The 26,880-nt window shown below is 48.2% G+C and overlaps 1 protein-coding gene across 2 annotated transcripts in view; it reads left to right on the top strand.

Moving 5' to 3' along the window:
* LOC123482222 (forkhead box protein N3-like) overlaps window positions 1-26,880 on the top strand; it is a 126,546-nt gene that overhangs the window by 65,382 nt on the left and 34,284 nt on the right. For both annotated transcript variants that reach the window (XM_045209088.1, XM_045209087.1), the window contains exon 4: window positions 19,957-20,024. In XM_045209088.1, coding sequence (XP_045065023.1) covers window positions 19,957-20,024 — 68 coding nt within the window. The remainder of the gene's footprint in view (window positions 1-19,956; window positions 20,025-26,880) is intronic.

Raw genomic sequence — 26,880 nt, 5'->3', positions numbered from 1 at the left:
AGAGAGCGAGAGAGAGAGAAGATAGATGTTCTCCTAAATGGAGGAAATTGAATTGGAAAGCTTCGGACACTGTGTTGGACGGATAAGGAATGGGGGAAGGCAAGGGTGGGGGGGTAGAAGAGTTGCACAGATGTCTCTTAGAGGGAGATGGGGTGGAGTGTGGGTGGAAGGTGTGTGTGTGTGTGTGTTTGTATGTGTGCTGTGTTTATTTGTTTGCAAAGAATGCTGTCTCTCCACTTCTTTCTGTGGCTGCTCCCAGTGTACATTAAAGAGGAGGAAGAGGAGAGAGAGGGGAGGATGAGGAGAGAGAGGGGAGGGGAGGATGAAGAGGAGAGAGAGGAGGATGAAGAGGAGAGAGAGGAGGATGAAGAAGAGAGGAGGATGAAGAAGAGAGAGGGGAGGATGAAGAGGAGAGAGAGGGGAGGATGAAGAGGAGAGAGGGGAGGATGAAGAGGAGAGAGAGGGGTGGAGGAAGAGGAGAGAGGGGAGGAAGAATAGGAGAGAGAGGGGAGGAGGAAGAGGAGAGAGAGGGGAGGAGCTGGAGATAGTTTGAGTTTTACTAAAGGATGTTTGTGTGGAATACAATGTTTGTTTGAGTCTTGTATGATGTCATGATGTCATGATTTTTCTCCCTGTACTTTCTCTCCTCTCTCTCCTCTCTCCTCTCTCTCCTCTCTCTCCTCTCTCCTCTCTCTCCTCCCTCCCCTCTCTCCTCTCTCTCCTCTCTCTCCTCTCCTTTCTCTCCTCTCTCTCCTCTATCTCCTCTCTCCTCTCTCTCCTCTCTCCTCTCTCCTTTCTCTCCTCTCTCTCCTCTCTCCTCTCTCTCCTCTCTCCTCTCTCTCCTCTCTCCTCCCTCCCCTCTCTCCTCTCTCTCCTCTCTCTCCTCTCTCCTCTCTCTCCTCTCTCTCCTCCCTCCCCTCCCTCCCCTCTCGCCCCTCTCTCCTCTCTCCTCTCTCTCCTCTCTCTCCTCCCTCCCCTCTCTCCTCTCTCTCCTCTCTCCTCTCTCTCCTCTCTCCTCTCTCTCCTCTCTCCTCTCTCCTCTCTCCTCTCTCTCCTCTCTCCTCTCTCCTTTCTCTCCCCTCTCTCCCCTCTCTCCTCTCTCTCCTCTCTCTCCTCTCTCTCCTCCCTCCCTCTCTCCTCTCTCTCCTCTCTCTCCTCCCTCCTCTCTCTCCTCTCCTCTCTCTCCTCCCTCCCTCCCTCCCCTCTCTCCTCTCTCCTCTCTCCTCTCTCTCCTCTCTCTCCTCTCTCCTCTCTCTCCTCTCTCCTCTCTCTCCTCTCTCTCCTCTCTCTCCTCCCTCCCCTCTCTCTCCTCTCTCCTTTCTCTCCTCTCTCCTCTCTCTCCTCTCTCTCCTCTCTCTCCTCTCTCCTCTCTCTCCTCTCTCCCCTCTCTCCTTTCTCTCCTCTCTCTCCTCTCTCTCCTCTCTCCTCTCCCTCCTCCCTCCCCTCTCTCCTCCCTCCCCTCTCTCCCCTCTCTCCTTTCTCTCCCCTCTCTCCTCTCTCTCCTCCCTCCCTCCCCTCTCCCCTCTCTCCCTCTCTCCTTTCTCTCCTCTCTCCTCTCTCTCTCCCACCCCTCCTCTCCCTCCCCTCTCTCCTCTCTCTCCTCTCTCCTCTCTCTCCTCTCTCTCCTCTCTCCTCTCTCTCCTCTCTCTCCTCTCCCTCCCCTCCTCTCCCTCCCCTCTCTCCTCTCGCTCCTCTCTCCTCTCTCTCTCTCCTCTCTCTCCTCTCTCTCTCCTCTCTCTCCTCTCTCTCCTCTCTCCTCTCTCTCTCCTCTCTCTCCTCTCTCTCCTCTCCCTCCCCTCTCTCCCCTCTCTTCTTTCTCTCCTCTCTCCTCTCTCCTCTCCCTCCCCTCCCTCCCCTCTCTCCTCTCTCTCCTTTCCCTCCTCTCTCTCCTCCCTCCCCTCTCTCCCCTCTCTCCTTTCTCTCCTCTCTCCCCTCCTCTCTCCTCTCCCCCCTCTCTCTCTTCTCTCTCCTCTCCCTCCTCGCTCTCCTCTTTCTCCTTTCCCCCTCTCTCCCCTCCCTCCCTCCCTGTCCAGATGGTATGTCACTGTGTTAGAGGCTGTAATAAAGTGTTTATCTGGCCACTGGGGCTCAGAGTAGAATGCTGCTTTTTATAGCCACCTTTAACTCAGCACGCTCATACACACTGTGATGTCACGAGAGGCTGTGTCCTGGAGGGACGTTACATCCCCCTGAGGTGGCTGCAAACCCAGACAGCTATGGCTCCATCTGCTGGTATGGTCGGGAACTCCACCCCTCTATGGCCAATCTTCCCACGCAGCTGAAACAAATGAGGAGCTGATGAGCTGAAGGTTTGGGAAGGGAAGAGACACACTGAGGGAGTGTGTGGGGGGTGAAGAGACACAGTCTCCAACCGGGGCTCTCTGGAGGACAAGAGTGCTGCACGTCCACTTCCATGAGGAATATAAGGATTTGGAGATACTTACCTTTGGGAAATACTCACCTTTGGATATATGCACCTGTGGAAATACGTGTGGGACATTTGGAAGGACGTTTTGCTGGGTTGGCCACTAGCTGCAACGTGGAATACAGTAAGGCTGGGGAAAAGTTATTTGAGCGAGGGAGAGTTATGATTTTGGATGTGGAAGAGACATCCCTGAACTGTTAACCCTTAAGAGCCACCAGAGAACAGAATTGTGTTATACTTTCGTTAGTTTCCCAAGACCTTTAATAAAATCCTTGTTTTGGTTGAACCTGGTCTCCTTGCACTACTTGAGCAACCCCGCTGAAAGCTGTGTAGCCTCTCGTGACGTCACAGATGGTGGAGAATACGGGCACGCTCAAGCGTTAATAGTGCATGTCAGAGGAGGATACCGAAGGTTTGATCACCCAGTTTTCCAAGTTGGCCGTAGGCTCCCCGCCGACTGAAATGGAGGACATATTGAAAGCCCTTGTTGCTGGCCAGCAAGCCCAGATGCAAGCAAACGTGGCTCTCTTGGAGGAGCAAAAGAAAGCCAACCTTCTGAAGGCAGAGGAATTGCAGTTGCAGAGACAGAGGGTGGTCCAAAATACCCGCCCAATAAAGGCAAGTGACTTTATATCTAAGATGGGAGCTACCGATGACATTGAGGCATACCTGCATGCATTTGAGGCCACGGCCACTAGGGAAGCCTGGCCCAAGCAACAGTGGGTTGGTCTGTTAGCCCCCCTTTCTAACCGGGGAATCGCTGAATGCTGTCCGGGACCTGGGCCCTGACCAGGTTACTGACTATGATGCCCTGAAGTCTGAGATCCTCAGCAGATATGGACTCACAAAGTTTGGTATGGCCCAGCGCTTTCACAGCTGGACCTTCCAACCAGACCAACCTCCTCGGGCGCAGATGCATGAACTTGTCCGAATCGCAAGGAAATGGCTGGATCCGCAGAGGAATACAGCAGCGGCGGTGGTGGAGGCCGTTGTGGTGGATCGTTACCTACGCGCCCTGCCTTATGAGGCAAAACGGGTCATCAGTCAACAGGCCTTGACCACGGCTGATCTGACCGTGGAAGCTGTGGAAAAGTACCAGGCCACAGCGGAGATGCTGAATGCTTCCCGAAAAGACCCCAGGAGTGCGGCCCCACCACAAATGGGAAGAACCCGTCCAAAGGACCCCAAGGTCTCGAACCCAGCCACGTCAGGACTTATCCCGGCTCCAGGGGGAGCCAGAAACCAGGCGGGTCCAAGAAGAGTACACCAGGAGGGGGAAACTCGACAGTGTTACCGGTGTGGGGAGATGGGACATATCTCCTGGCAGTGTGGGAAACCAGCCGATGAACCTATGCCCACTGCGGAGTCCTCCAGCTCAGCACCCACACACCGTTTTGCCTCGCTCTTGGGAGTCGTAGATGGCGGCCCAGATCGACCCCCACCTGCCCGGTAACTGTGAATCACCATGATGTGGAGGCCTTACTGGATTCTGGTAGCCGGGCCACCCTGGTGCGTAAGGATTTGGTGGGCCCAACGTGTCTGACCCCGGGGAAAGTCCTCCCAGTTTCCTGTGTCCATGGGGACACCAGAGAATACCCCATTACTGAACTTACAATGACCAGCACACGGGGAACCATACACACGACGGCGGGGGTGGTTGATTCCCTCCCCGTCCCTGTCCTAATTGGACGAGACTGCCCAGCCTTTTACCCACTCTGGAGAGAGTCTCAGGAGAGGATAACCCGAGTACCTCGGAAACGGAGAGGCAAGACTCATCCTGGGAAGGCTCCGGTGCAATCCTCCGAATTACTCACTCCCGCCCGGGCTCTGATAGGGATGGCAGGTGCCCAGACCGACACAGAGACGGAGCTACAGAATCTGGACAAAGAACTGTCTGGTCTGAAGGGGACCGCTGAGAGGTATCGTTTGTTAAAGCAACAGTTAGACATGAAGACAGAAGAGTTAGATATCCTCCAGGCTAAACTCCAACAGAGCTCCTTCCATAAGCAACAGGAGGAGCTGGAGAGGCTGCGCAGGACCATCGAGGAGTGTGAGGAGACCCTGCGCAGTAGTAAGGAGGTCCAGAAGAAGGCAGAGGAGAAGTACAAGGTGTTGGAGAACAAGATGAAGAATGCGGAGGCAGAGAGAGAGAAGGAACTGAAAGCTGCTCAACAGAAGCTAAACTCTGCTAAAACCAAGGCTGATGCGTTCAGTAAGAAACTCAAGGAGAGACAACAGGAGGCTGAGTCCCTGGTCCTAGAGGTGGAGGAGTTGAAGAGAGAGCAGGCTGGCAAGCACCACGGCAATGCGGACGCCCTCTCCCGGCGTGATGCCTTCTTCGCTGCCTTTACCCGACGAGGACGTCGGTCCCGAGGAGGGGGATGTGTGATGTCACGAGAGGCTGTGTCCTGGAGGGACGTTACATCCCCCTGAGGTGGCTGCAAACCCAGACAGCTATGGCTCCATCTGCTGGTATGGTCGGGAACTCCACCTCCTCTATGGCCAATCTTCCCACGCAGCTGAAACAAATGAGGAGCTGATGAGCTGAAGGTTTGGGAAGGGAAGAGACACACTGAGGGAGTGTGTGGGGGTGAAGAGACACAGTCTCCAACCGGGGCTCTCTGGAGGACAAGAGTGCTGCACGTCCACTTCCATGAGGAATATAAGGATTTGGAGATACTTACCTTTGGGAAATACTCACCTTTGGATATATGCACCTGTGGAAATACGTGTGGGACATTTGGAAGGACGTTTTGCTGGGTTGGCCACTAGCTGCAACGTGGAATACAGTAAGGCTGGGGAAAAGTTATTTGAGCGAGGGAGAGTTATGATTTTGGATGTGGAAGAGACATCCCTGAACTGTTAACCCTTAAGAGCCACCAGAACAGAATTGTGTTATACTTTCGTTAGTTTCCCAAGACCTTTAATAAAATCCTTGTTTTGGTTGAACCTGGTCTCCTTGCACTACTTGAGCAACCCCGCTGAAAGCTGTGTAGCCTCTCGTGACATCACAACACACTCGCTCACACTAACACACACAAACACATGCACACACGCAAGCATGCATGCTCACACAAACACACACAAAACAGTTTTTTATTTGCTTGTGTTTACAGTGTGTGTGTTTCAAGGAAAGTTAGTACAGCAGGTTCAGAGCATGCCAGCATTGACTGAAAGGGAGGAAAATAATAACAGAGATAAAAAAGAGAAAGAAAGCGAGAGGCCCCTCTATACTGCTACTTCACAGGGCACAGACAGGGCTGGATTCCTCCACTCTCTCTCTCTCTCTCTCTCTCTCTCTCTCTCTCGCTCTGTCTCTCTCTCTCGCTTTCGCTCCTTCTCTCCGTCTCTCCTCCGCTCCGTACTGAACAGCTGGTCTGGCTGAGGCTCTCTGCTGAGCGTTTGCCCTTCCCGGGTGATTAGAGCCGCTGTTACTACGGCAACAGCGACACCAACAGCAACGCATAACCGAGGGAGAGACAGGTGCGGTTGCATCACCGCAGCGATTTGTTACCTGGCAAAAAGGACGGGCCTTTAGCGCATGAAATGCGCCATCGTCAAGGCAACACATGGGCTCACCATGGCAACAGCAGATGGCTTGGAGCCTATTCTGGGGTTGTGTGTGTGTCATTAGCTACCTTATTTTGTGCGTGTTCGTGAGAAGTCATAGAAGCATGAATTACGGGAGATGACAAGTGGAGGGCCACTCACTGGAGGAGATTAATTTTAGATGGAGAGAAAGAGGGAGGAGAGCAGAGGAGAGGAGCGAGTGGGGAGGAGAGGAGAGGAGGGGAGGGCAGAGGAGGGGAGGAGAGGAGAGAAACACACACAGACACTCACTGCCTATCAAGATATCAAAATAGGCACTTCACTAGAGGGAGTTTGTTCTCTCTCCCTCCCTCTCTCTCTCTTTTTGTATCTTTCTCTCTTCCTCCCTCTCTCTCTCCCTCCCCCACATTCCCCTGTCTCTCTCTCTCTGAAATTCCTTCCTCTGATTGTCTATAAGAAATAAGAATGTTTCCATTGTGAGCAGAGCGGTGAGGCTGGAGGCTGGAGGCGCGGGCGTCCTCGGTAGTTTTCCAGATCAGAAATGAAACTTGAGCAAAGGAGTGTTGCAGGAGTCCCTGGAACCAGCAGGTCCTTAGATTAGCTAGTGCCCGTAGGGTGTGGGGCAGCGAGGGAAAGTGGTGGATTGGATTGGAAAGGAGATTATGGGAATCCAGAAAAAGGGCATGTTACCTTCGTCGAGTGGAGTGGAGTAGAGTGGAGTGGAACGATTACAGTCAAGATGGGAACACAATCTGATTTGGTAGAAGTTTGTGTGTGTGGGTGTATGTGCGCGTGTGTGTGTGTGTGTGCGTGCGTGTGTGTGTGTGTGTGTGTGTGTGTGTGTGTGTGTTGTAGAACCCCAGCTGGTCACACAGAGTGAAGGCTTAAAGAAAGGCTGGGAGAGAAGGAGGGAGGAAAGAGGGAGAAGGAGGAGGATAGAGAGAGAGAGGAAGGGAAAGATGGAGCGAGTTAGTTTGATACAGAAGTAAGCCTGAAAGAGGGAAAGTGGGCCAGAGAGAGAGAGAGAGAGAGAGAGAGAGAGAGAGAGAGAGAGAGAGAGAGAGAGAGAGAGAGAGAGAGAGAGAGAGAGAGAGAGAGAGAGAGAGAGAGAGAGAGAGAGAGAGAGAGAGAGAGAGAGAGAGAGAGAGAGAGAGAGAGAGAGAGAGAGAGAGAGAGAGAGAGAGAGAGAGAGAGAGAGAGAGAGAGAGAGAGAGAGAGAGAGAGAGAGAGAGAGAGAGAGAGAGGGAGAGGCTTGTGCTAGAAGCCCATGTGTTTCTCATAAAAACACAAACAAAGAATGCTGTGCTCGCTGGCTTCCCGCCGTGTACACACATGTTAGTGCTGTGCTCGCTAGCTCCACTCTGCTCTGCTCCACGGCATTAAACCACTCTCCCTCTCTCCTAATCCCAGACATAGTACTCACTAGCTCCACTCTGCTCTGCGGCATTAAACCACTCTCCCTCTCTCCTAATCCCAGACATAGTACTCACTAGCTCCACTCTGCTCTGCGGCATTAAACCACTCTCCCTCTCTCCTAATCCCAGACATAGTACTCACTAGCTCCACTCTGCTCTGCGGCATTAAACCACTCTCCCTCTCTCCTAATCCCAGACATAGTACTCACTAGCTCCACTCTGCTCTGTGGCATTAAACCACTCTCCCTCTCTCCTAATCCCAGACCTAGTACTCACTAGCTCCACTCTGCTCTGTGGCATTAAACCACTCTCCCTCTCTCCTAATCCCAGACATAGTACTCACTAGCTCCACTCTGCTCTGCGGCATTAAACCACTCTCCCTCTCTCCTAATCCCAGACATAGTACTCACTAGCTCCACTCTGCTCTGCGGCATTAAACCACTCTCCCCTCTCTCTCTAATCCCAGACATAGTACTCACTAGCTCCACTCTGCTCTGCTCTACGGCATTAAACCACTCTCCCTCTCTCCTAATCCCAGACATAGTACTCACTAGCTCCACTCTGCTCTGCGGCATTAAACCACTCTCCCTCTCTCCTAATCCCAGACATAGTACTCACTAGCTCCACTCTGCTCTGTGGCATTAAACCACTCTCCCTCTCTCCTAATCCCAGACCTAGTACTCACTAGCTCCACTCTGCTCTGTGGCATTAAACCACTCTCCCTCTCTCCTAATCCCAGACATAGTACTCACTAGCTCCACTCTGCTCTGCGGCATTAAACCACTCTCCCTCTCTCCTAATCCCAGACATAGTACTCACTAGCTCCACTCTGCTCTGCGGCATTAAACCACTCTCCCTCTCTCCTAATCCCAGACATAGTACTCACTAGCTCCACTCTGCTCTGCTCTACGGCATTAAACCACTCTCCCTCTCTCCTAATCCCAGACATAGTACTCACTAGCTCCACTCTGCTCTGCTCCTCGGCATTAAAGCACTCTCCCTCTCTCCTAATCCCAGACATAGTACTCACTAGCTCCACTCTGCTCTGCTCTACGGCATTAAACCACTCTCCCTCTCTCCTAATCCCAGACATAGTACTCACTAGCTCCACTCTGCTCTGCTCTACGGCATTAAACCACTCTCCCTCTCTCCTAATCCCAGACATAGTACTCACTAGCTCCACTCTGCTCTGCTCTACGGCATTAAACCACTCTCCCTCTCTCCTAATCCCAGACATAGTACTCACTAGCTCCACTCTGCTCTGCTCCACGGCATTAAACCACTCTCCCTCTCTCCTAATCCCAGACATAGTACTCACTAGCTCCACTCTGCTCTGCTCCACGGCATTAAACCACTCTCCCTCTCTCCTAATCCCAGACATAGTACTCACTAGCTCCACTCTGCTCTGCTCCACGGCATTAAACCACTCTCCCTCTCTCCTAATCCCAGACATAGTACTCACTAGCTCCACTCTGCTCTGCTCCTCGGCATTAAACCACTCTCCCTCTCTCCTAATCCCAGACATAGTACTCACTAGCTCCACTCTGCTCTGCTCTACGGCATTAAACCACTCTCCCTCTATCCTAATCCCAGACATAGTACTCACTAGCTCCACTCTGCTCTGCTCTACGGCATTAAACCACTCTCCCTCTCTCCTAATCCCAGACATAGTACTCACTAGCTCCACTCTGCTCTGCTCCACGGCATTAAACCACTCTCCCTCTCTCCTAATCCCAGACATAGTACTCACTAGCTCCACTCTGCTCTGCTCCTCGGCATTAAACCACTCTCCCTCTCTCCTAATCCCAGACATAGTACTCACTAGCTCCACTCTGCTCTGCTCTACGGCATTAAACCACTCTCCCTCTCTCCTAATCCCAGACATAGTACTCACTAGCTCCACTCTGCTCCTCGGCATTAAACCACTCTCCCTCTCTCCTAATCCCAGACATAGTACTCACTAGCCCCACTCTGCTCTGCTCCACGGCATTAAACCACTCTCCCTCTCTCCTAATCCCAGACATAGTACTCACTAGCTCCACTCTGCTCTGCTCCTCGGCATTAAACCACTCTCCCTCTCTCCTAATCCCAGACATAGTACTCACTAGCTCCACTCTGCTCTGCTCTACGGCATTAAACCACTCTCCCTCTCTCCTAATCCCAGACATAGTACTCACTAGCTCCACTCTGCTCCTCGGCATTAAACCACTCTCCCTCTCTCCTAATCCCAGGCATAGTACTCACTAGCTCCACTCTGCTCCTCGGCATTAAACCACTCTCCCTCTCTCCTAATCCCAGACATAGTACTCACTAGCTCCACTCTGCTCCTCGGCATTAAACCACTCTCCCTCTCTCCTAATCCCAGACATAGTACTCACTAGCTCCACTCTGCTCTGCTCTACGGCATTAAACCACTCTCCCTCTCTCCTAATCCCAGACATAGTACTCACTAGCTCCACTCTGCTCTACGGCATTAAACCACTCTCCCTCTCTCCTAATCCCAGACATAGTACTCACTAGCTCCACTCTGCTCTGCGGCATTAAACCACTCTCCCTCTCTCCTAATCCCAGACATAGTACTCACTAGCTCCACTCTGCTCTGCGGCATTAAACCACTCTCACTCTCTCCTAATCCCAGACATAGTATTCACTAGCTCCACTCTGCTCTGCTCTGCGGCATTAAACCACTCTCCCTCTCTCCTAATCCCAGACATAGTACTCACTAGCTCCACTCTGCTCTGCTCCACGGCATTAAACCACTCTCCCTCTCTCCTAATCCCAGACATAGTACTCACTAGCTCCACTCTGCTCTGCTCCTCGGCATTAAACCACTCTCCCTCTCTCCTAATCCCAGACATAGTACTCACTAGCTCCACTCTGCTCTGCTCCTCGGCATTAAACCACTCTCCCTCTCTCCTAATCCCAGACATAGTACTCACTAGCTCCACTCTGCTCTACGGCATTAAACCCCTCTCCCTCTCTCCTAATCCCAGACATAGTACTCACTAGCTCCACTCTGCTCTGCTCTGCGGCATTAAACCACTCTCCCTCTCTCCTAATCCCAGACATAGTACTCACTAGCTCCACTCTGCTCTGTGGCATTAAACCACTCTCCCTCTCTCCTAATCCCAGACATAGTACTCACTAGCTCCACTCTGCTCTGTGGCATTAAACCACTCTCCCTCTCTCCTAATCCCAGACATAGTACTTACTGACACACACAACAACTAGTGATGTGCAGTTCGGGAACGATTTGTTATTTAACTCTTTCTACAGACTCGAGAGTCATGATTCGTTTTTCTGAGTGACTAGTTAATTTGAGCAGGGTTAATACACGCTCCTCCGGCTCCAGAGACGTGCTCCGACCACCAACTGTCTGTCATTTGCGCACAGGAAAATAGATAATGAGCATAGAGAAGAAAAATACATGTTCAGAACTGATAATTTATCGCTTGGTGCAAGAATGACTGCAATTCATTGATTGTTGAACATTATGATGGACACAGCTTTGTAGAACCAAAACATACACAGCCTCTGCTCAACAAACTCGAACTCGAGAACAAATCGTTTGGGGGGGCTGCAGTTCGCGAACGACTGTGCTTATCACCCTCACAGCAGTCAAGCAATGCATTCCGCCAAGAGTCGTTCACAATCTAGTCTGGTAGCGACCACAACTACACCTTGTTACAAATGTATCAATAAATAATCTTATTTGTATGCCTAGCAATCAACAAATGTACATTTACATTTACATTTACATTTACGTCATTTGGGAGACGCTCTTATCCAGAGCGACTTACAAATTGGGTACATTGTTTAAAGACATGTTTACAAGTCTCATTCAAACAAATGACAGCTCCAAACAACATGTGAACAAGAGGCTCGTAGAATCATGACTCTTTCGAGTTTTCAGTTCATCGTTCGCCGGTAGGGGATCATGCATGCTCTGGGCATTACTGACTCAAATGAACGAAATGAGTCGATTGATTTGTTCTTTTGACTGAATGACTCGAAAAGATCAGAGTCAGTAAAAAGAGCTGAACTTCCCATCACTACCAACAACACGATCAGAGTCAGTAAAAAGAGCTGAACTTCCCATCACTACCAACAACACACTCAGAGTCAGTAAAAAGAGCTGAACTTCCCATCACTACCAACAACACACTCAGAGTGTCAATGCCAGTTTGACTTCTGTTAAATAGTGTGTCTGAAGACTTAGGGCTGGATCCTGAGATGCACAAACACACACGCACACGCACACGCACACACGCACACGCACATACACACACACACACACACACACACACACACACACACACTTCCACGTCTTAGACGGGCTTCAAAGGCTACTGAACAGAAAACAGGTATAGGGTCACTTCCGTCAAAACACTTAACAGCTGTTTCCATGTTAGCGTGAAGCTTCTGGTTCAAGACTGTCTCATGTCACTTTATCCCTTTAAACCCAGCTCTGTGTTGTTGTAAAGTCAATACTTTGTAGAGCCACCTTTTGCAGCATTTACAGCTGAAAGTCTCTTGGGGTATGTCTCTATAAGCTTGGCACATCTAGCCACTGGGATTTTTGCCCATTCTTCAAGGCACAACTGCTCCAGCTTGTCACGCCCTGGCTCTGGGGACTATGTTATGTTGAGCCAGGGTGTGTAAGTCTATGTTTAATTTTCTATGTTGGGCTGAGTGACTCCCAATCAGAGGCAACGAGTGTCAGCTGGGTGTCTCTGATTGGGAGCCATATTTAACTGTTTGTCTTGCACTTTGTGTTTTGTGGTTTCTTGTTCCTTTTGGTTTGTGTATCAAAGGACTTCACGTTTCGTTCTTTGTTTTGATCATGTGATCTAGTCATTAAATATAAATATGTTCACCCGCAACGCTGCGCCTTGGTCCTCTCTGTTCGACGAACGTGACAGAAGAAACCACCTTAACCAGACCAAGCAGCGTGTTCAGGAGCCATCGCTGGCAGATCTCCGTGGCTACCTCGACTGGATCAAGCAGCGGGACGAGGAGAGAGGATGGACGTGGGAGGAGATGATTGCGAGTCTGGCAAGAGGGAGGAGAGACCCCCAGGAAATTTTTAGGGGGGGGCTCACGACGTCGGGCCAGCAGGTGTACGGGTTAGAGCGGTGCAAAGCGTTGGCAGAGAAGGCCGCCAGGTTAGGGGGGCCACTGGGCACAGAGGAGAGGGAAAGTGTGGAGGCACGGCGAGAGGTACTGGAGTGTGTTACCAGTCCGGTCCGGCCCGTTCCTGATCCCTGCGTGGGGCCAGTGGTGTGTGTCCCCAGTACGGTCCGGCCTGTTCCTGCCATTCCCACCAAGTCAGTGGTGCGCGTCGTCAGCCCAGCCCGGCCTGTTCCTGCCATTCCCACCAAGTCAGTGGTGCGCGTCGTCAGCCCGGCCCGGCCTGTTCCTGCCATTCCCACCAAGTCAGTGGTGCGCGTCGTCAGCCCAGCCCGGCCTGTTCCTGCCATTCCCACCAAGTCAGTGGTGTGCGTCGACAGCCCAGCCCGGCCTGTCCCTGCTCCACGCACAAAGCCTACGGTGTGCGTCGACAGCCCAGCCCGGCCCGTTCCTGCTCTCCGCACCAAGTCTGTGGTGCGCGTCGCCAGCCCAGTCCGGCCCATCCAAGCTTCCCGCACCAAGCCAGTGGTGTGCGTCGTCAGTCCGGCACGGCCCGTTCCTGCTCTCCGCACCAAGTCTGTGGTGCGCGTCGCCAGCCCAGTCCGGCCCATCCAAGCTTCCCGCACCAAGCCAGTGGTGTGCGTCGTCAGCCCTGTCCGGCCCGTTCCTGCTCTCCGCACCAAGTCTGTGGTGCGCGTCGCCAGCCCGGTCCGGCCCGTCCAAGCTCCCCGCACCGGGTCAGTGGTGTGCGTCGTCAGCCCGGTCCGGCTCATTCCTGCTCCCCGCACCAAGTCAGGGGTGCGCTTCGTCAGCCCGGTCCGGCCCGTTCCTCCTCCACGCATCAAGCCAGGGGTGTGCGTCGTCAGTCCAGCACAACCCGTGCCTGGGTCATGTCCGGAGCCGGATCCGCCGCCGAGGCGGAGTGCCCACCCGGTCCCTCCCCTGTTGTGGTTGTTTGAGCGCGGCCGGAGTCCGCGCCTTTGGGGGGGGGTACTGTCACGCCCTGGCTCTGGGGACTATGTTATGTTGAGCCAGGGTGTGTAAGTCTATGTTTAATTTTCTATGTTGGGCTGAGTGACTCCCAATCAGAGGCAACGAGTGTCAGCTGGGTGTCTCTGATTGGGAGCCATATTTAACTGTTTGTCTTGCACTTTGTGTTTTGTGGTTTCTTGTTCCTTTTGGTTTGTGTATCAAAGGACTTCACGTTTCGTTCTTTGTTTTGATCGTGTGATCTAGTAATAAATATAAATATGTTCACCCGCAACGCTGCGCCTTGGTCCTCTCTGTTCGACGATCGTGACACAGCTCCTTCAAGTTGGATGGGTTCCGCTGGTGTACAGCAATCTTTAAGTCATACCACAGATTCTCAATTGGATTGAGGTCTGGGCTTTGACTAGGCCATTCCAAGACATTTAAATGTTTCCCCTTAAACCACTCAAATGTTGCTTTAGCAGTATTTCTTAGGGTCATTGTCCTTTAGGAGTTGAGAAATAAATAAAGTAGGAATGGAAAGCTGGGATTCCCCTCTTTTTAACAAAGTCCATTAAAACTGCTGTTTTCCCCGTGATTGTGCATTCACTGCTTGTCAAAATGCAGGTTTCCGTCCTTATGGTGCTCGTAACTTGAATGCGCCTCGAGAGGAATATTTATTTCGAATAGAACACACAAGAAGCCAACAAGGTAAATAGATAAACTATTCTACTCTGGGGTTGTCCAATTTATTATTCATTACCCGTTTTTGTTTGTTGAGGAAAAGTACGTGTGGATTGTTCTAGTATCTTCAAAGTGCGCCTCGACAGAATTTTTTATTCTTGTTTCACTTTTTTTTTTGCCGTGGCGGCAAGGATTTTGCCGTGGCGCAGCACCATAGTTAAATGACTGCAGCGGAAACACTGATCTGGGACTATAAATACTGGACTGACTCCTGGTGAACTAACCTAACGACACAGCCTAACCAAGGCTTTTGTATCACTCCACCTACTGTACTGTACACTAGGCTCAATAGATATTTACTGGACTGACTCCTGGTGAACTAACCTAACGACACAGCCTAACCAAGGCTTTTGTATCACTCCACCTACTGTACTGTACACTAGGCTCAATAGATATTTACTGGACTGACTCCTGGTGAACTAACCTAACGACACAGCCTAACCAAGGCTTTTGTATCACTCCACCTACTGTACTGTACACTAGGCTCAATAGATATTTTCGGACTTATCTAACTCATAACAATTATTTCAGTCTCAAAGAAAGTGACATCTTTTTGGCGCTCATTCTGTAGACATTGTGGAACAATGGTTTAGTCAGCGCAAACTGCATGTCACACGCTCAAGCGCACACACACACACTCACATGCACGCACACACACACACACACTTCGCCCAGCCAACAGAGCCCTCTCTATTTCAAGCGCAGGGGAAAGTAGGGTGCTGTGACTGTGAGAGACTCAGCTTTTTAGGAAAACAAAGGCGCTTTTTAAACTTTTAAACTTTAAACTATGTTACTGTATAATGTAGGCTTATAATACACTATGTTACTGTATAATGTAGGCTTATAATACACTATGTTACTGTATAATGTAGGCTTATAATACACTATGTTACTGTATAATGCAGGCTTATACTACATTATGTTACTGTATAATGTAGGCTTATAATACACTATGTTACTGTATAATGCAGGCTTATACTACATTATGTTACTGTATAATGTAGGCTTATAATACACTATGTTACTGTATAATGTAGGCTTATAATATATTATGTTACTGTATAATGTAGGCTTATAATACACTATGTTACTGTATAATGTAGGCTTATAATACACTATGTTACTGTATAATGTAGGCTTATAATACACTATGTTACTGTGTAATGTAGGCATCTCCAATCCAAAGTGAAATCTAGAATCGGCTTCCTATTTCGCAACAAATCCTCCTTCACTCATGCTGCCAAACATGCCCTCGTAAAACGGACTATCCTACCGATCCTTGACTTCGGCGATGTCATTTACAAATTAGCTTCCAACACTCTACTCAGCAAATTGGATGTAGTCTATCACAGTGCCATCCGTTTTGTCACCAAAGCCCCATATACTACCCACCACTGTGACCTGTACGCTCTTGTTGGCTGGTCCTCACTACATATTCGTCGCCAAACCCACTGGCTCCAGGCCATCTATAAATCACTGCTAGGCAAATCCCCGCCTTATCTTAGCTCATTGGTCACCATAGCAACACCCACCCGTAGTATGCGCTCCAGCAGGTATATCTCACTGGTCATCCCCAAAGCCAACACCTCCTTTGGCCGCCATTCCTTCCAGTTCTCTGCTGCCAATGACTGGAACGAACTGCAAAAATCTCTGAAGCTGGAGACTCTTATCTACCTTACTAAATTTAAGCATCAGTTGTCAGAGCACCTTACCGATCACTGCACCTGTACACAGCCCTTTTGAAATTAGCCCACTCAACTACCTCATCCCCATATTGTTATTTATTTTGCTAATTTGCACCCCAGTATCTCTATTTGCACATCATCTCTTGCATCTATCATTCCAGTGTTAATACTAATTGTAATTATTTTGCACTATGGCCTATTTATTGCCTTACCTCCATAACTTACTACATTTGCACACACTGTATATATATTTTCTGTGGTATTTTTGACTTTATGTTTTGTTTTACCCCATATGTAACTCTGTTGTTGTTTTTATCGCACTGCTTTGCTTTATCTTGGCCAGGTCGCAGTTGTAAATGAGAACTTGTTCTCAACTGGCTTACCTGGTTAAATAAAGGTTAAATAAAATTAAAAAATATAAAACAAAAATAATAATACACTATGCACATACATTACAGCCCTAAAGATGTCAGCTTCATGACAAATTGCACTTTTCTGCTTTCCCTACAACTGCCTGCCTTCACAACTAGTGATTTCATGTATAGAGAATTTATTTCATATTTATTTCATAGATGGAGCATAAAGAGTTGGTTTTATACCAGTCAAAACGAGCTTGGAATATCTCAATGAATTACTTAGTGAGCTCTCATCTCTTTAAATGGTAAAAATGATATCACATTCAAGAGGAGAAAGTTGGCTGGCGTTCGCCCGGCTATTGATTTGACTGTGATCCAGAGTGGTGTTTTGAAGCTGGATGTCTCCAAACTAAGACATGAATACCAACACAGGAAAAAGGAAGTTGACGATGTTGTTTCGGTTGCCAGGCGACTGATATGCTAATGAGACTGTTAGGCATAAGGCTCCTGGTGAGAGAGACTGAAATATGATTTAATCATCCGTCAACAAATATGTGTGTATGTGTGTTTGTGTGTGTGTGTGTTCGTGGTGTGGCCTGTGTGTTTGTATGCGTGTGTGTTTGTGACTGTGTGTCTGTGTGTGCCTGTTTGGCTCAGTGAGTGCGTGCTTGCTTATATGTGTATGTGTGTGTGTGTCAGCGTTCCGACAGTGCTAATTGAAAGTCTCCGTATGAAGAGCAGATATGGTGATGGCCCTCTCCTCTCCTCTCCTCTCCTCTCCTCTCCTCTCCTCTCCTCTCCTCTCCTCTCCTCTCCCCTCCCCTCCCTCCCCTCCCCTCCTCTCCTCTCCTCTCCTCTCCTCTCCCTCTCCTCTCCTCTCCTCTCCTCTCCTCTCCTCTCCTCTCCTCTCCTCTCCTCTCCTCTCCTCTCCTCTCTTTACCCTCCTCTCCTCTCCTCTCCTCTCCTCTCCTCTCCTCAACTAAATTATCCCAAATTGTCAGGTCAGACCAAGTGATAGAGGAGCAGGTCGCTCTGTGCTTGATTAAGGTTCCTGTTGAACACGTCGTTTCTCTCCTCCTTCGCTCTCCGTCGTTTAAATGAGATGGGGGCATCTCTTTCTCAGGCAAAATTAGACGTGTTGATTTCAATGGCAACTCATCAAGTGCGTGTCTAAGCTGGTGATGCACACACACATAAAGACACTCACACACGCACACACACACACACACACAGTTTTTGGGCTATACTGTCTATGCAGACAGCCATGCTGCAAGCCATTTCCTTTCCTGCTCCACTGTTTGTTCTACACCTCAATTAGTTAATATGGAGTAAGCAGATTAACATGAAGCGTGGCAGGAGACAGACTAGCTGTGTCACTGCTATCTGCTGTGTGTGTGTGAGTGTGTGTGCGTGTGCCTTTGTGTGTTTGAGAGTGTGGGAGTCTGGAGTGTGTGCCTGTGTGTGTTTGTGTGTGTGTGTGTGTGTGTGTGTGTGTGTCCCTATCTGTGTGAGAAGATGGAGGGCAACTGTGTGGTTAGAATTTCCTCGGGCCGTGGGGTGAGACAGGGATGCAGCTTGAGCCCCACCCACTTCAACATAAATTATATATCAACAAATTGGCGAGGGCACTAGAACAGTCTGCAGCACCCGGTCTCACGCTACTAGAATCTGAAGTCAACTGTCTACTGTTTGCTGATGATCTGGTGCTTCTGTCCCCAACCAAGGAGGGCTTACAGCAGCACCTAGATCTTCAGCACAGATTCTCTCAGACCTGGGCCCTGACAGTAAATGTCATTAAGACAAAGATAATTGTGTTCCAAAAAAGGTTCAGTTGCCAGGACCACAAATACAAATTCCATCTAGACACCATTGCCCTAGAGCACACAAAAAACTATACATACCTCGGCCTAAACATCAGCGCCACAGGTAACTTCCACAAAGCTGTGAACGATCTGAGAGACAAGGCAAGAAGGGTCTTCTATGCCATCAAAAGGAACATAAAATTTGACATACCAATTAGGATCTGGCTAAAAATACTTGAATCAGTTATAGAACCCATTACCCTCCATGGTTGTGAGTTCTGGGGTCCACTCACCAACCAATAATTCACAAAATGGGACAAACACAAAATTGAGACTCTGCATGCAGAATTCTACAAAAACATCCTCCATGTACAACGTAAAACACCAAATAATGCATGCAGAGCAGAATTAGGACGATTATCGATAATATTCAAAATCTAGAAAATAGCATTTAATTTCTACAACCACCTAAAAGGAAGTTATTCTCAAACCTTCCATAACAAAGCCCTAACCTACAGAGAGATGAACCTGGAGAAGAGTACCCTCATTCAGCTGATACTGGGACTCACAAACACAATCTGACCCCACAGAGTCCCAGGACAGGAAAACAATTATACCCAACCAAAACATGAGAAAACAAAAATATAATTACTTAACACATTGGAAAGAATCAACAAAAAAACCCAGAGCAAACTGGATTGTTATTTGGCCCTAAACAGAGAGTACACATTGGCAGAATACCTGACCACTGTGACTGACCCAAAATTAAGAAAAGCTTTGACTATGTACAGACTCAGTGAGCATAGCCTTGCTATTGAGAAAGGCCGCCGTAGGTAGACCTGGCTCTCAAGAGAAGACAGGCTATGTGCACACTGCCCACAAAATGAGGTGGAAACTGAGCTGCACTTCCTAACCTCCTGCCAAATGTATGACCATATTAGAGACACATATTTCCCTCAGATTACACAGATCCACAAAGAATTTGAAAACAAATCCAATGTTGATAAACTACCTTATCTATTGGGTGAAATACCACAGTGTGCCATCACAGCAGCAAGATTTGTGACCTGTTGCCACAAGAAAAGGGCAACCAGTAGAGCACAAACACCGTTGTAAATAATTTACAACCTATATTTATTTATTTCCCCCTTCGTTCTTCAACTATTTGCACATTGTTACAACATTGCAAATAATATAACATTTGAAATGTTTATATTCTTTAAACATTTTGTGAGTGTAATGTTTACTGTTAATTCTTTTATTGTTTATTTCACTTTTGTTTATTATCTATTTCACTTGCTTTGGTAATGTTAACATATGTTTCCCATGCCAATAAAGCCCCTTAAATTGAATTGAGAGAGAGAGAGCGAGAGAGCGAGAGAGAGAGAGAGAGAGAGAGAGAGAGAGAAACGAGTATTAAGGGAGAGGGAGATAAAGAGAGACATTCGAATGAGATAGAGAGATGGAGAGAGAGGTTACAAAGCGAGAGACAGAGAGAGAGGGATACTATAGGAAAAATGATAGAGGGAGTAGAACAGAGAGCTGAGTCCTGATTCTCCCACTGTGGAGATAAAGGTATTAGGAGACTGATAACCCACACACCCTCTCAGAGCAAAGTGGTGTCTGTGCGAGTTCGTGTGTGCGTGTTTCGATGACTGCTCATGTGGTTAGAAGACCACGTTCCCCAGTGTAATTGACCTGTTGAAACCCCCTTGCTATGTGTTGTATCTAGATTGGAGAAATGCTTCTACAGGGCTGTCATTTGATGGAGGTAGCAGCTATAACTAGTCATTATTGGTCACTCCTTGGGATAGGTTATAACTTGTTTGGGGGTCATGCTTTACTCATGCCTTCTGTCTTTATCTCTCTCTCTTTCTGCAGCATGTCCAGTCATCCGATATGGCCAGGGAGTCCCTTCTTCAGAAAAAATGGAGGAGTCCTCTTACAAGGTACCGTCACACAGACTTTAATATTATACCTTTTCTCACTCCCTCTCTCTTCAGTGTCCCCTCCTCACCCCTCCTCACCCCTCACCCCCTTAGTGCACACCGGAGTGGACTGAAACCTCCCTCCAGGTACCTGGATATATGAAAATAGCTTTAACTCACCCTGTATAGCTCTAGTATTGGTTCTGCTGTAATAAAACAGAATGTATCTTAGTCTCCAGGCAGATGCCTCTTTGTGTCCTCCCTTCTCTCTCTTTCTTTCATTCAGACATTTTATTTTTTTTGTTTTGGGGGGGTTATAGAGGGATTTCTGGTAACATCCCTTCAGCTCAGCTGCTTCTTCCCTCTCTTTCTTGTCTTTCTTTCGTGCTCTACTGTAATCCTATGGAATGGATCTTCCTCTTCTCTCCTCCCTCTCTTCCTGTGGCTCTGGGTATTGAGAAGGGGTTTGGTGTAGAAGTCGCCATTGTTCCTTTGCCACTTGACCAGTGGACCAGTATTGCAAGCTCCCGCTACCCTGCTACTGCACATGGCAATGCACAGAGAACAGACCTTAATATGGCTATTGTGAAGCCACAGAAAAACAGAGAGGGAGGGAAGGAGGGGAAAACAGAGAGGGAGGGAAAGAGGGAAAAACAGAGAGGGAGGGAAGGAGGGGAAAACAGAGAGGGAGGGAAGGAGGGAAAAACAGAGAGGGAGGGAAGGAGGGAAAAACAGAGATGGAGGGAAGGAGGGAAAAACAGAGAGGGAAAAGTGGACAAAATCAGGGAGAGAAGAGTTTTGAAAGAGGGTGTCACGTTCGTTCATAGACGGGTCAGACCAAGGTGCAGCGTGATATGCATACATGTTTATTATAAACTTAATAAACAACGACAAAACAATAAACCAACGAAACGTGACGTCCAAAGGTAACACACAACAAACCTCACACGGAACAAGATCCCACAACTTAACGAGTGCCAATAGGCTGCCTAAGTATGAACCCCAATCAGAGACAACGAGCGACAGCTGCCTCTGATTGGGAACCACACCGGCCAACATAGAAATACACATACTAGAATATAAACATAGATATACACCACATAGAAAATCACACCCTGACTCAACAAATAAGAGTCCCCTGAGTCAGGGCGTGACAGAGGGAAACATTGTTTTATCCTAAAGAGGATTAATATATCTCTTTCCAGGAGTGTTGAGAAAACTGAAACGAAAAAGGGATTAAATGAAAAGGGTATTTTATTGAAGTGTTCCACTGAGGCTGTGGCTGTGGTACTGTGCTATAGAATATCAGAAGGATGGACACATCTGAAATGGCACCCTATTTTCTATCATATATGGCTCTGGCCAAAAGTAGGACACTACATAGGGAACAGGGCACCATTTTGGACAAAGACCATTGTCTTGGTGTTGAGCTCCTTATTGTCAGTTAACTGGACTCAATCCTCCAGTCAGTTAACTGGACTCAATCCTCCAGTCAGTTAACTGGACTCAATCCCCCAGTCAGTTAACTGGACTCAACCCCCCAGTCAGTTAACTGGACCCAAATCCCCCAGTCAGTTAACTGGACCCAAATCCCCCAGTCAGTTAACTGAACTCAATCCTTCAGTCAGTTAACTGGACTCAAGCCTTCAGTCAGTTAACTGGCCTCAATCCCCCAGTCAGTTAACTGGGATCAATCCCCCAGTCAGTTAACTGGACTCAATTCCCCAGTCAGTTAACTGGACTCAATCCCCCAGTCAGTTAACTGGACTCAATCCCTCAGTCAGTTAACTGGAATCAATTCCCCAGTCAGTTAACTGGACTCAAACCCCCAGTCAGGTAACTGGACTCAACCCCCCAGTCAGTTAACTGGACTCAATCCTTCAGTCAGTTAACTGGACTCAATCCCCCAGTCAGTTAACTGGACTCAATCCTTCAGTTAGTTAACTGGACTCAATCCCCCAGTCAGTTAACTGGAATCAATCCCCCAGTCAGTTAACTGGACTCAACCCCCCAGTCAGTTAACTGGACTCAATCCCTCAGTCAGTTAACTGGGCTCAATCCCTCAGTCAGTAACTGGGCTCAATCCCCCAGTCAGTTAACTGGCCTCAAAATCCCCAGTCAGTTAACTGGGCTCAATCCATCAGTCTGTAACTGGGTTTAACCATCAGTCAGTTAACTGGACTCAATCCACCAGTCAGTTAACTGGGCTCAATCCATCAGTCAGTAAATGGGCTCAATCCATCAGTCAGTTAACTGGACTCAATCCCCCAGTCAGTTAACTGGACTCAATCATGGAGCTTCACCTTCTGGAAGTTGCCATGGTAAATGTTAGCGCTGGCCACCAGAAGTATTGTTGCTATGGTTGCGAAATGTTGGTAGACATCTTCCCCAATCTTTTATGTCATGGAGGAGAGGGCAATGAGAGTTTGAGATAAAATTATTAATCTTCTAGATTATACCATTATACTTGGAGAGATGTATTAATTATAATCCTCTCTCTCAATTGTTCTACCTCTCATACTTCCTCTAATCCTCCACTCTCTCTCTCGCTCTCGCTCTCGCTCTCTCTCTCTCTCTCTCTCTCTCTCTCTCTCTCTCTCTCTCTCTCTCTCTCTCTCTCTCTCTCTCTCTCTCTCTCTCTCTCTCTCTCTCTCTCTCTCTCTCTCTCTCTCTCTCTCTCTCTCTCGCTCTCGCTCTCGCTCTCGCTCTCGCTCTGTCTATCTCTCCCTCTCTCGCTCGGTCTCCTGCTCCTGCAAGTTACTGGATGTTCATGCATTCATTAGACAGCTGACAGACAGCCTCGCCACACCAATGATACTGACTAGCACTCAGAGGGAGGAGTGTTTGGTGTTCAGTATCAACTCTGCTGCTGTGGTATTACCTGTGGAGGGAGGGAGGGAGGGATAGTGCACCTGTATCGGCAGGTAGTGTGTGTGGGAGGAACAGCTGTCGAGAGCAGCAAACGAAACACAAGTTGAACTGCAGGCCCACGTGCGCGCGCACCCACACACAAACACACACACAAACACACACAACTTGAAATAAAACTTGAAATTGAACAGACACCAGCAAGCACACAAACTCATGTGTGTTTGTGTGTGTGTGCGTGTGTTTGTGTATTTGTGTGTGTCTGTTTGTGTGTGTGTGTGTGTTTGTGTGTGTGTTTGGGTGTGTGTTAGTGTATGTGTGTCTGTTTGTGTGTGTGTGTGTGTGTGTGTGTGTGTGCATTTGTGCATGTGAGGCTGTTTTCATGTTTCTACTTTTATTGAATGATGCAGAGAATCATTATAGAAGGAAGTATGGCACAGAGTGTGTGTTTGTGTCGGTGTGTGTGTGAGTGTGTGTGTGTGTCGGTGTGTGTGTGCTGGTGTATGTGTGTGTCGGTGTGTGTTTTTGTCAGAGTGTGTGTGTGTGTGTGTGTCGGTGTGGTTGTGTCGCTGTGTGTGTCAGTGTGTGTATGTGTGTCTCTGTGTGTGTCGCTGTGTGTGTGTGTCGGTTTGTGTGTGACGTGTGTGTGTGTGTCTCTGTGTGTGTCGCTGTGTGTGTGTGTCGCTGTGTGTGTCAGTGTGTGTGTGTGTCTCTGTGTGTGTCGCTGTGTGTGTGTGTCGGTTTGTGTGTGACGTGTGTGTGTGTGTCTCTGTGTGTGACGTGTGTGTGTCGCTGTGTGTGTGTGTGTCGCTGTGTGTGTCAGTGTGTGTGTGTGTCTCTGTGTGTGTCGCTGTGTGTGTGTGTCTCTGTGTGTGACGTGTGTGTGTCGCTGTGTGTGTGTGTGTCGCTGTGTGTGTCAGTGTGTGTGTGCGTCTCTGTGTGTGTCGCTGTGTGTGTGTGTCTCTGTGTGTGTCGCAGTGTGTGTGTGTGTCTCTGTGTGTGTCGCTGTGTGTGTGTGTCGCTGTGTGTGTGTGTCGTGTGTGTGTCGCTGTGTGTGTGTGTCTCTGTGTGTGACGTGTGTGTGTGTGTCTCTGTGTGTGACGTGTGTGTGTCGCGTGCCCATGCCTCTGCTGTATCACTACAGATCTAGGAGTTAGCAGTGCCAGCCAGAGGGACTATTCAGCCTACCAGGCTGCTCTCAGCAATAACTACATACAATGGACACACACACACACACACACACACTCTCTCTCAGCTTTGAGCAAATAATCATAGAGAGAATAAAGAAGAGAGGAGCACTGATGAATATTTGGGCTGAATATCCCAGTGGAATCACTTTCCATACCACAGCCCTCTCCTATGGGGACACAGAACATATCAGGAAGTGATTTCCACACCACAGCCCTCTCCTATTGGGACACAGAACATATCAGGAAGTGATTTCCACACTCCAGCCCTCTCCTATGGGGACACAGAACATATCAGGAAGTGATTTCCACACCACAGCCCTCTCCTATGGGGACACAGATCATATCAGGAAGTGATTTCCACACCACAGCCCTCTCCTATGGGGACACAGGACATATCAGGAAGTGATTTCCACACTCCAGCCCTCTCCTATGGGGACACAGAACATATCAGGAAGTGATTTCCACACCACATCCCTCTCCTATGGGGACACAGGACATATCAGGAAGTGATTTCCACACCCCAGCCGTCACCTATGGGGACACAGAACATATCAGGAAGTGATTTCCACACCACAGCCCTCTCCTATGGGGACACAGAACATATCAGGAAGTGATTTCCACACTCCAGCCCTCTCCTATGTGGACACAGAACATATCAGGAAGTGATTTCCACACCACAGCCCTCTCCTATGGGGACACAGAACATATCAGGAAGGGATTTCCACACCACAGCCCTCTCCTATGGGGACACAGATCATATCAGGAAGTGATTTCCACACCACAGCCCTCTCCTATTGGGACACAGAACATATCAGGAAGGGATTTCCCTTTTCCTCTCCTATGGGGACACAGAACATATCAGGAAATTATTTCCACACCACAGCCCTTTCCTATGGGGACACAGAACATATTGGAAGTGATTTCCACACCACAGCCCTCTCCTATGGGGACACAGAACATATCAGGAAGTGATTTCCACACTCCAGCCCTCTCCTATGGGGACAGAGAACATTTCAGGAAGTGATTTCCACACCACATCCCTCTCCTATGGGGACACAGAACATATCAGGAAGGGATTTCCACACGAGAGAGAGAGAGAGAGAGAGAGAGAGAGAGAGAGAGAAATTAGAGAGAGAGAGAGAAATGAGAGAGAGAGAGAGAGAGAGAGAGAGAGAACAACACTGTATATAGACATAATATGACATTTGAAATGTCTTTATTCTTTTGGAACTTTTGTGAGTGTAATGTTTACTGTTAATTTATTATTGTTTATTTCACTTTTGTTTATTATCTATTTCACTTGCTTTGGCAATGTAAAAATATATTTCCCATGCTAATAAAGCCCTTTGAGTTGAATTGAAATTGAATTGAGCAAGAGAGAATGAATGAAGAAGAAAAGTAGACGGTCCGTAGTAGACGGACAACAGAGTTTGTGAAAGTGTGTGTGTAACACTTCACTCCTTATTATACTCTCAGGCACCAAGTGTGTGTTCTGAATGGGGATCTGTCTCCTCTCCTCCCTCCTCCCTCCTTCCCTCCTTCCCTCCCTCCCTCCTTCCCTCCTTCCCTCCTCTCATCCTCTCATCCTCCTCTCACTCACTCCTCCTTTTATCTCCTCTTTGTTCCGCAAGAGTTGCATCAAAGACGAGACTGAAGACTTCCGTGTTTGGAATATCGATTCTCTTTCTCCTTTAAAAAAAGTAAACTGTTCTGGTTTCTCTCTCTCTCTCTCTCTCTCTCTCTCTCTCTCTCTCTCTCTCTCTCTCTCTCTCTCTCTCTCTCTCTCTCTCTTTTCTCTCTCTCTCTCTCTCTCTCTCTCTCTCTCTCTCTCTCTCTCTCTCTCTCTCTCTCTCTCTCTCTCTCTCTCCCTCTCCCTCTCCCTCTTCCTCTCCCTCTCCCTCTCTCTCTCTCTCTCTCTCTCATTTCTCTCTCTCTCTCTCTCATTTCTCTCTCTCTCTCAATTCAATTTCAATTCAATTCAAAGGGCTTTATTGGCATGTGAAACATATATTTACATTGCCAAAGCAAGTGAAATAGATAATAAACAAAAGTTAACAGTAAACATTACACTCACAAAAGTTACAAACAAATAAAGACATGTCAGATGTCATATTATGTCTATATACAGTGTTGTAACGATGTGCAAATAGTTAAAGTAAAAAATGGAAAATAAATAAACATAAATATGGGTTGTATTTACAATGGTGTTTGTTCTTCACTGGTTGCCCTTTTCTTGTGGCAACAGGTCACAAATCTTGCTGCTGTGATTGAACACTGGTATTTCACCCAATAGATAAGGTAGTTTATCAACATTGGATTTGTTTTTCAAATTCTTTGTGGATCTGTGTAATCTGAGGGAAATATGTGTCTCTAATATGGTCATACATTTGGCAGGAGTTTAGGAAGTGCAGCTCAGTTTCCACCTCATTTTGTGGGCAGTGTGCACATAGCCTGTCTTCTTTTGAGAGCCAGGTCTGCCTACGGCGGCCTTTCTCAATAGCAAGACTATGCTCACTGAGTCTGTACATAGTCAAAGCTTTCATTAATTTGGGTTAGTCACAGTGATCAGGTATTCTGCCACTGTGTACTCTCTGTTTAGGGCCAAATAGCATTGTAGTTTGCTCAGTTTTTTTTGTTAATTCTTTCCAATATGTCAAGTAATTATCTTTTTGTTTTCTCATGATTTGGTTGGGTCTAATTGTGTTGCTGTCCTGGGGCTCTGTGGGGTCTGTTTGTGTTTGTGAACAGAGCCCCAGGACCATCTTGCTTAGGGGACTCTTCTCCAAGTTCATCTCTCTGTAGGTGATGGCTTTGTTATG

This window comes from Coregonus clupeaformis, chromosome 29, assembly GCF_020615455.1.
Source record: "Coregonus clupeaformis isolate EN_2021a chromosome 29, ASM2061545v1, whole genome shotgun sequence".
Classification (NCBI taxonomy): Eukaryota; Metazoa; Chordata; class Actinopteri; order Salmoniformes; family Salmonidae; genus Coregonus; species Coregonus clupeaformis.
This window is presented reverse-complemented; position numbering and strand designations above follow the sequence as displayed.